The following is a 10,210-nucleotide window of genomic DNA, read 5'->3' on the forward strand; positions in this document are numbered from 1 at the left end:
TAAGTAAACTATATGTTGCATGGACAGAACTGAAGACTTATTAAGACCAATAAGGTCTAATGCAGTCAGAGTTCTATTATTTTACCTGCACATGTTGGACTGACTCCAACTCAATGTTCCAAAAGGAGATTATTTCTACAGCTGCTTTTGGATGGGCATTTTTGCAATTACTATTTAGAACAACATAGCCAGTGTCAGTTTGCAACTTTGATATTTTGTGTAAAAGCAGCAGATAATTTCAGCTGCCACTACGGCCAGTAAACCTGTACCAGCTAAATATGCTGATCGCTTTTACATAGAGACAGCAGATTCCCAATAAGGGATTTAACTTGATCCATGTTATGGTTACTTTACTCTTTCTACTACTCAGGCCTGACATCAACACAAGGTTTCAACAGAATACCACTTTACATTTCTAAGGAGCAGAAACAAATTGAAATTCACAGTACTAGACTTGCTTGCAGATTATGCTAAGCCATGTTATGACTTAGCAGGAGGATGATCATACATCCCACACATCCAGTTTGCCTGGAAAGTCCTAGTTTACTCCTGTTGTCCTGGCGCCGTCTCCAGTTTAGCATTTGTCCTGGACTTTTTAAAATTAAGCTTTATTAATAGTCGTTACTCGTGGAGCAAAGCCAGTGCTACAAGTCCTGCATTTTGTCTTCCTTTTTTAACCTGCATAGGTATGGGCAAGACGAGCCCTGAGCACCCTTTCCCTACTTTACCTTCCTTGTGATGTCTTGGTCAGCCGCTGTCTTCTTCCCTGCTACACCATGAACTCCTGAGCCATTGATCCTAGCTAGTTTTTCACATTTCAGCACAAAAGACCCTGTTTGTATAACAAATTATATGGTCACTCTACTTAGCGGTGACCATGCAAATTAACAGGTACGGCTAACCAACCTGTACAGTACATTGCACAATCCAAGGACGTGCTTTCTCTGGCTTGGATCTTGTTCGCAGGCCACCCTAAACAAACCATGCATGGAAAAATCCATAGTTAATCATCCCATTTGCAGAGGAACGAAGATGCAAATCTGCTTGTCTGTGATTAAGTTTTCATATGGTTTAAGATTACACGCTAACATGGTAATTGGCATGGGATAGCCTTAGATCTAGAAGGGCATCTTAATGGGAGTGAAGTTATCTGCCTTCCCCAAACACTAGGCAAGCAGTTCACATAACTGGACAGCAGGCTGGCTAAGCTTCAGTTGTTGCTGAGCTGCTAGAACAGCCTACATACCAGGACCTTGAACATCCAAAGGAGGAAACAGGCAAGTCAGGGGGCTGGCTTATGCAATACTAAAATGTGGTTTGCATATTTGTGAGTAAGCATATGATGTGACCCAACCATCTGTAGCTTTTCCAGTAAACCATAGTTAAACAAACTTCACCTCTGCATTTTACTATGAATACAGCCATGAAAGCTTTTTGGCAATGGGAAATTCTTCCTTAGCTCTTTACTGAGGAACAAGCAAAAGAAGCTGTCATTACCAATCAGTTGGACACTGACTGACAGGGTATTTTTATTCTATAAACCGTTAGAAGGAAATTACACAGTGATTAATTCAGAAGTAGCACACTTTTGGCACTGCAGTACTGTGCACTATACAATTTAGGTATCCACACTGTTAGTGAAGCATATTTCCATTCAGGCAGGAGTTCATTGCATTCCATATTTGTCCTTCAGCTCATTAACTTTTGCTATATAGGCTTTCATTGCATCTTCTTTCGACATACCTGAAAAGAAAAAGATTTTGCTGGGTGAGCAAAAATATAGTATGAAATTACTGACAATTCCTGTTTATTTTCTACCCCAATTTCTCCCTTCTGTGTCAAGCTTAAAGTGTACTAAGGCAGCCTAATTTGGGAGTTGTTGTGTAAGTAATGGCTCCAGTGTGCCAATTTGTTGCATAAAGATAGTGACTTTATTCTTTATGCCTATGAAGAAACAACAATGGCCACTTCTGTGTAATTTCAGGTTACAGAAGAAGATTGACAAAACCTGTTGTGAAAGTTTGGATCTGAATGTACTCCACTTCATGCCTATCACTGCATCCTTTGACAACAGAACTTCTTTCTGTCCACAAAGTGACAATACTAGATATTGGATGAGCGAGGGTTTGGGGTTCCCCCCACGGAAACTATGGACTTAATAAGAACAAGGCAGAAAGAACTAATACTGTAAAGTCAGTGATATTTACTTTACAGATTAAGTGATATCAATAATAAGTGTATGAATATAGTTTAAATAACCAGGATGCATGCTATTTTCCTTTATGAGAAATCATCAAGATCAAAAGACCGTTTGATGGCTTCCAGAAGTGTGGCAATTAAAAGCTCCCTGCAAAGCCTCCATCTTTTTTACCCCTGTAAACTTCCAGGGGAAAAAAGTTCAATAGTCAATTAAAAGAATAGTAAGTATACTAACATGCTATCTTTTGCTGAACACTGTGCATTTAACAGGACTCCTGCTCCTAGCTTAAGGCCTTGCGGTTAATGACGTTGAGACCTGATTTAAAGCCATAACTTTCAGTAGACGACAACCAACGCATCTCATCAGTTCAGTTTACCTGGGAATCCTGATCAACTAACCAAATTTTCAGACTCTTATGATTTTCAAGCTATAGAAGCCTAGGTGACTTTCATGTAGAACCGTCAATATTCAAATAAGACTCTGCCCAGAGAGCAACATCGGCTAATGTAAGGGATTTCTTATCCTTCCACTTCTTCGAGAATTTTAGATTGGCACTGAATGTCCATGACTCCCTTGTGCAAATGAAGCATGCGTAAAGAGTTAACTGCCTTTAATACCACCAACAAATCACCTGTAAGAACATTTGCAGGCTAAAGATTTGGCTGGGATGGCACTTTTAGGTTTCGAGTCACATCTGTTACTTCATTTGTCTTTGCCAAGGCCTACCTTTTAAAGCACTCCAGGCATCCCACTTGGCTTTGCCTTTGAAATCAAGCATTCCAGGGCGTTCTGAAACAGAACATTTTCACATGGCTCTTAGGTGTGCGTGTAGGACAAATCACAGCTTTGAGGAGAGTTCACATGAAGAAAGTAAATTTCGTTAACTTTACAGGCTATGCAAGAAGGATGAGCAGAAAAAGTTATTTAAAAAAAAAAAATCTGGAATCAGGCAGTTTTGAAATAGAAATGCAAGGCTTTCCTGGTCTATTTTGTATGCTAAATTAAGTGCTTATAAATTTAGTCTTGCTTACTGAGAGACTGAAAATACATTTTTAAAAAAACAGACAGTAATGACTAGCCACAACATTTTAAGTGTTTGATTGCAGGAGGGTGGACAAGATCTTGCGGTGTGCTGAAAAAATTCTAACTGTTCTAACTTAAATTATCATCCTGGCAGTGTGGGACAATTATTTAGCGATCCATGACTTTGCTACTGATAACTGTAGTCTTTTTCTGCCCAATCAACAGAGTGTAGTTGTTGCTAGGTCAAAGTACCCTACAGCGTATCTGCTAATTATGGCTAACAGTACTTATGTCAAACAGTTTTCCTATACAGCCTGAAAGCCAGCTACCATTCATCAGTATCTGAAGCTGAGCATGACCTCCACTACAATGGAGACCTTGACATACATATGAACAAGCTCTGTTTGCATCATTCAGTTCAGCATGTACGCTCCTGCATAAGTAAGATTCCTCTGCTGCACATTAGGACACAAGGATTTGAAAACATGCTCTATATTGCATTCAAAAGTACACTTTGTGAAATGGTTTTTAAATTCATCTTTAAAAACTAACTTTTACCTCCACAAGAAACCACTTGCTTTTCATACTCAAGTATTCCACTTATAACTTTGTTCTTGAACTTTCCAGAGTAACATTGGTAACAACCAGCTGTTCACCTCTGGATCACTACTACATATTTTAGTTGTTCATTAGTCCTGTTTAGTCTAGCCTTTATTAACCTGTAGGAGAGACTCACCTGAACGGGCCACCCAATTTCAGAAGCTTTCCAGGCACACAAAGAAGGATTTTTGTATCACAAGCTACAGGGAAACAATCCTTTAAGGCTGGCATTTGGCCACTTCTGGCTCTGTTTAGGAAAAGACACATGGCTTACCTCTTCAACTAGGTTTTCTGAATGTTTATAACAGGATTTTGTGAATTTTAAGTTTATGTTAATGACTGTACTTTGAGTTTCTGTCTGTACACTGCATGTAGCTCCTGGTTGACAGGATGCTGACAACGGTATGTTGGCTTGTAAGGTAGTCTCTAGATTAAAGGTCCTAGTTTGCACTGAATAACATGAGCATGCTTGGGGTAAAATTGGGCTTTGGGTGTAGTTATGGCCTACTGGCCAAAGTATACCAATGCTGACCAATAGTGTATCCCAAAGGTCAATATCCATGAGGCCACCTGGTGACACAAGATTCACTTAACTTCCTGTTCTCTTATCTCCTCCCTCTAATTTATTTTGCTCAATGCTTCCTACTTTTTTTACATTTTACAGAGTGTTGTTTATCCCAAAGTATGATAGGTATGTATGTACATACATAGCATTAATTATTTGCTTTATTTTATATCTGCTTGTCTCCTTTATCATTCCAATAGATGGAACAACAAGATGTAAAACAAATAAATGCATGAAGACATATCCTCAATTTTTTATTTATTTTTTTTGGTATTTGGTTCTAATAAGTAGCTCCTTTATTAATGAAACATAGAAACAGATTCCATTCTGAAAATATTCACACTAGAGTTCCATTTTCTTTTAGGTAAGAGATTATGCTCTTTATTATATATTACTTGTAATTATTATACAGGTAGTCCTTGATGTACAACCATTCATTTAACAACAGTTTGAAGTTATGACGCCGCTGAAAGAAGTGTCTTACAACTGGTCCCTGCACTTACGACTGTTGCAGCGTCCCCACAATAACCTGATCAAAATTTGGGCACTTGACCCCTGGCATGTATTTACGACAGTTGCAGCATCCTGCGGTCACATGATTGCCATCTGCGACCTTCCCAGGGAGCTTCCGACAAGTCAATGGGGGAAGCAGGATTTGCTTAACAATTGTGCAATTCGCTTAATGACTGCAGCAAAAAAGGTTGTAAAATCAGGCACGACTCACTTAATGACCGCATCATTTAGCAATGGAAGTTCTGGTCCCAGTTATGGTAATAAGTTAAGGACTACCTGTACAAGTAATTGCAATGTTGATTGCAATTTCAAGAATTCAAGTAAGCTGACCTACAGTCCTGGGAACCTTAGAGCCATTGTGAAGACAAAAGATGGCACCTATGTTCTGGAGAACTTCAGTGGAACTCTGACGATGTTTGCATGTTTACACTGAGCAGAAAAACTTGAGCAATGAGAATGCAGAGTGCCACTTTTAACTCTTCACCGTGCTTGCTTTATCCAAGACTCTAGACTCACTGTGTTGTTTGAACTCAAAATGAATAGTCTCTTAGATTCCTGGTTAACCTCAACAGTGTATTCATCGATACACCTAAGGTAAAATATCCAAGTGAAAGGGATCTAAGATGGCACCCATTCTTACCTGAAGATAAGAATCTGAGTCTGAAACCTTGGTAGAATTAAGCATGTGGATGGTTGAAAATAGCGCTGTGTACATTCATACAACCTAAACGTTTCCGTTTAGCATGTTGATCTGTGAACATGGTCACTGACTGGCTCTCAGTGAATGGTGTGTGCCTTTGCCCAGTGAGATGGTTATCTGAGCAGAGCAGCCTCTCTTTCATTGACAATCTGCAAATTTTGGGGGGGGCACTATTTGTTCCAGTTGGGTCACAGGAACAAAGGAAACAGGGTTTTTCTACCTATCTCCCATGAAATATATTTTGGAGACCCATTCCATGCCTAAACTTTTGGCCTAAGTACAAAAGCAATGTGGTTCAACAAATCTACCACTTTAATTCTCGAAGTTGGCAATGAGACTGTCTGAAAAAAATCCTCTGCTTGCAAGGAAGAATGGATGACCTTGAGCTTGAGTTGGCAGCACCAACCTGAGAAAAACTGAGCTACTGTCCCTTGCTTCCCCAGCAGAGACACCAACATTACCCAGCCAAGAGTTTCACATTCTCTTCAAATGTCCAACAGTATCAGTACTGTTGCAACTGTATTAGGAGAGAGGCTTCCGTGTCTCCTTTTTTTGATATCCAAGTTGCCCCTATGCTTCCTTTCTTATGAGTTACAGAAACAAAATTATTTGAAACTATAAGAAACATCTAAGTACAAAATAGGAACAGTATTTCAAATAACCCTAAAGTTTGGGTAATCACTGAATAGGCCAAATCTTTAAGTAGGTTACTAGATAATAGTAGGTGGTGACTGAAACGGTTTATGATGTAATGAGAAAGAATTGCCTCCAGGCTTAATTCTCATGATTAACACAAGTGTATTCTCATGATTCTTTAAATAGGACTATTAGACTACCACGTGCAAAGACTTACCTTTCTCACACAGGAGATCTTGAAGCAGAGGCAGGGAATCTGGTACTATTTACATAAATCAGACCACAACTAACACAATCACCTGCCATTGGCTATGTTGATTGAGGAAGATGGCTCATGAAGGCCAAGAAATCTGGAGCTCACTAGGTTGCTTATTCCAGTTTAAAGGTTTTATGAAACAGATGCTTATGGCTCATTTAACTTAACTTGTTTTATTAATAACCTCTCCATAACATATAATTAACCAGGTCTGTATTAGAAACCTTAGTTAAGTATAAGGTATTAATTCCTACCTTTGATTATCTACCTTGCTTGGAACATGAATCCTCCCAAGGATCAAAAGATACTAAGTCTGAGTGTAGAATATTTCTTAAGGCACTAACCACAAGGGCCGCCATACTTGGTCTCTATTGCTTTCTGAGGATTAGCTAAAATGAGTAGACCAAGAACGCTAAGATTTATTGTAGTATCACACTGTTTGCAGCCTCCAATGGAGAGAAGCACATTGGCCAGAAAATTCTGGAAGCTGTTGTCCCAGGACATCTTAAAGAGGGGGATGGCTACCCTTAACACTACAAGCACTGTGTCAAAGAACCACTGCAACAGCTGTGACCAGAAATGTTACAGCAACATTTTGGTGTCATGATTAAGGTGCTGGACTAGAAACCTAGAGTCCATGAGTTCTAGTCCCCCTTTGGGATGAAAGCCAGCTGGGTGATGCTGGGCTAGTCACTCTCTCTTAACCCAATCTCCTTCACAGGGTTGTTGTTGTGGGGAAAATAAGAGCCTGGAACATTATGTATGCCACCCTGAGTTGTACAAAATAAAGGCAGGATGTAAATCTAGTGTTGGGAGGTTTAACATAAAATGAACCTATTTTAACAGGTATGTTATAGTTGTGACTATGCCATACGTGGTATAGTGGCTGGCATGTTGGACTAGGGAGAAGCAAGTTCAAGTCCCTGCTTGATCAAAGATAGTTCAAGGTCTTAGAGACAAGATGGGACATAAACACAATTTAAATATATTTCTGGGAATATATTTTACCAAGAAATTTTAACATTCCAGGGACTTATGAGCCACTGAGGGTTCATGCCATATATTGAGAGTTAATTATGCTTTTAGGACTCTCTGGAATAATGATCTTATAGGCATATTAAAGTGGTGTTTGCCTGTAGCTTAACTCTGACCAAATGAGAAGTTCTCAATCTGGAAGTCAAGCTGAAGTATTGGCAAAACTATCATGAATATAACCTATTATGTATTCACTTTAAAATTTAAGAGTGTATAGCTAAATGAACCAGATCTTGACTTCAGTCCAATATTCATTTGTATTTTTAGCATATAGGATTTGTGGAAATAGTTCTGTTCACATCAATTCTGAAAAAGTTTTTGCTCAAGCAAGGAGGTTGGACTCCTAGATTTTATTCATTTATTTGAGATCCTGCAACCTTGTGCAGATATAGTCACTAGTTCTTACCTGTATTTACATCTCCAACTGTAGCTTGCTTGTAATGGCTGTAGATATCTAGCATTTCTGCATCTGTTGGCTGGGTCTTCAGTTTCTTAACTTCTTCAGCAGCTTTATCAAACTCTGCCTATTTCAGTAGTGGCAGCAAGAAAATATATTTACTGCTCCCATTGTTGAAAGCTGACAATTCTTAATTGTATATAACACAAGGATTGTAATTTTTAAAGTGTTCTTCAGTTTCACCTAATTACAGCACATTTAATGGAATGCAAGTTTCACTGAATTCAACTTGAATTATGGGATGCATGCATATAGGGCTCTAATTTCAACCTTTATACAGAGACACGAGTATTTAGTTGAACAAAGACTACAGAGATCAAAAGTGTGATACTGGTTGTGAAATGTTGTGAAATCAATTTCCAACACTTGGCAGCTGAGCAATTTTCAGAACTGTAATTGGGTCTCCTTCCTACGCTACACAATTTATGCATGGACTACAGTTTAAGAACAAGTTCTGTTCCCAAGGTCTGTCCTTAAGTCGAATTTACGTGCAAGCTGGAACAGTATTATTGTACAATGCTGTATAAGTAGTATTGTGTAAACGTGAATCATTGTATGTAACAATGTAACAAAATCTGAGTTGCACTGTATGCAATACGCTCCGTTCTTACTATGGGTCATCCTTAAACCGGGAGTTCTTAACCCGGGGACTACCTATTCATTCCTACAAATCACTTCCACTGAAAGTTGTCAAGTACGGTACCACCAGTAGTTACACTATCAAACTCCAACTGCTTCAGTGTTCAACTGTAGCCACAATTGTCAGTTGTTACACTGATGCACTGGAAATACAATACTTATTTCCCCCCTCCCCCACCCCGCAAGAAATCAGATGTTTTATTGTAGGCACTTTGAAGACACTTCAGCTGCCGACAAAAACTTAAGGTCTATCCCTGAACATGTTTTCTCAGAAGCCTCGTCGGTTGACCAAATATTTAAACAACATTACTCTTGCATTCACTGCAAATGGCCAATCACTGCCGAAAAAGCTTGCCAAGAAAACTGCAGGGACTAGTCCTGACGGCTTTGCTAGGGGAAGCCGCAAGCGATACAAAATGGAAGAATTAGTTGGACTATGAAGCTTAGCTCGGCGCGAATTCTCTGGTGACGAAAGGAAAGAAAGAAGGAGCGGGGGGGGGCGGAAAGCATGGCACGCACGTATTCCCTTCCCCCCATGCCAGACAAAAGACCGTCTGATTCAAAGGAGAGAGAAAGAAAGACGCTTTTGTCTATTCGGTACGGCGGGGTTTAGAACTCACCTGCGTCATGATGGCAAGATACCCCAGTGGTCTTCGGCAAGAACGAGGGTAAGACCGGAGCACCCCCAAACTACTGAGAGCGCGCTTCCCCTTTCTAGTGCCTTTGCAGCGCCACTATTTCACTCATCAGCCCAGTTAACGCCGACCAATCACAGGGGAAGGGCGGAGAATTCCGAGGATTCGTTCAATCGCGTTGCCCCGAAGGGTGGAATAAATGGTCGCCAGAGATCTAACTAACTTAAGAGGGGCGAATGAACCTCACGTCCGGTTGCGGAGGGTAGTTTGGGGACTCCCGCCGGAATAGGTCAAGGTCGGATAGAAGAGGACAAAATCCTGCCAGTCTGTTTCACCATGTTTCACTTCCCGACCTGTATATAAGTTTCTTCAATGAGATGTTCTGAGATTCCCATTTTTTTCTGAGCACATCCCACAGCTTGATGTGATTGACACAATCAAAGGCCTTTCTATAATCGATGAAGCTCATCGTGACTTTTTGGTATTCTTTGGCTTTCTCAGTTATCCAGTGTGCATTAGCAATAATGTCTTACGTTATCGGCCTTTTCTAAAGCCGGCTTGAACATGTGGCATCTCTTTTTCCATTTTGGGCTCTAATCTGCATTGGATGACCCTAAGCGTTATTTTGCTAGGATGTGAAATTAAGGATATTGTATGATAGTTTGCACACGCTATTAAGTCTCCTTTTTTTTGGTATTGGGATATAAACTGACCTCTTCCAATATGTTGGTTTTCTTCTTCTTTAGTTTAACTTGGAGTTGCACATGAGCAGTTTAAGGTCTGTTTCACAGTCAGCACCTGGCCATGTCTTTGATGCCATAATTGAGCTTCTCCACCTCCTTTTAGTAATAATATAGTCAGTGGCAAGGAAGAGGGGAATAATAAATAAATAATAAAAATAATGGAAAAGGAAAATAAATTATTTAATGCCAATTTCCAACTCTGTAACTT

General features: G+C 39.7%; 1 protein-coding gene across 1 annotated transcript; it reads right to left on the reverse strand.

Moving 5' to 3' along the window:
- Positions 1-1,488: 1,488 nt before the first annotated feature.
- DBI (diazepam binding inhibitor, acyl-CoA binding protein) lies at positions 1,489-9,401 on the reverse strand. Its single transcript, XM_007425537.3, has 4 exons — positions 9,245-9,401; positions 7,935-8,052; positions 2,927-2,989; positions 1,489-1,743 (listed from the first exon to the last, which is right to left on the reverse strand). The coding sequence occupies exons 1-4, from the start codon at positions 9,251-9,253 to the stop codon at positions 1,667-1,669; spliced, it is 267 nt and encodes an 88-aa protein (XP_007425599.1). The 5' UTR covers positions 9,254-9,401; the 3' UTR covers positions 1,489-1,666.
- Between the last annotated feature and the right edge of the window lie 809 nt (positions 9,402-10,210).

This window comes from Python bivittatus, unplaced genomic scaffold (genome assembly GCF_059951505.1).
Source record: "Python bivittatus isolate LINGU-HERP-01145 unplaced genomic scaffold, Pbiv_v1 ctg000480_np1212, whole genome shotgun sequence".
NCBI lineage: Eukaryota > Metazoa > Chordata > Lepidosauria > Squamata > Pythonidae > Python > Python bivittatus.

What these genes read in the sequence shown, in the direction of transcription:
- DBI (XM_007425537.3), bottom strand. An exon ending in AGTTGGAGATGTAAATACAG is followed by an intron (nt 2,990 to 7,934) that starts GTAAGAACTAGT and finishes GTTCTGTTTCAG; the next exon opens with AACGCCCTGGAATGCTTGAT. An exon ending in TGCCTGGAGTGCTTTAAAAG is followed by an intron (nt 1,744 to 2,926) that starts GTAGGCCTTGGC and finishes TTTTCTTTTCAG; the next exon opens with GTATGTCGAAAGAAGATGCA.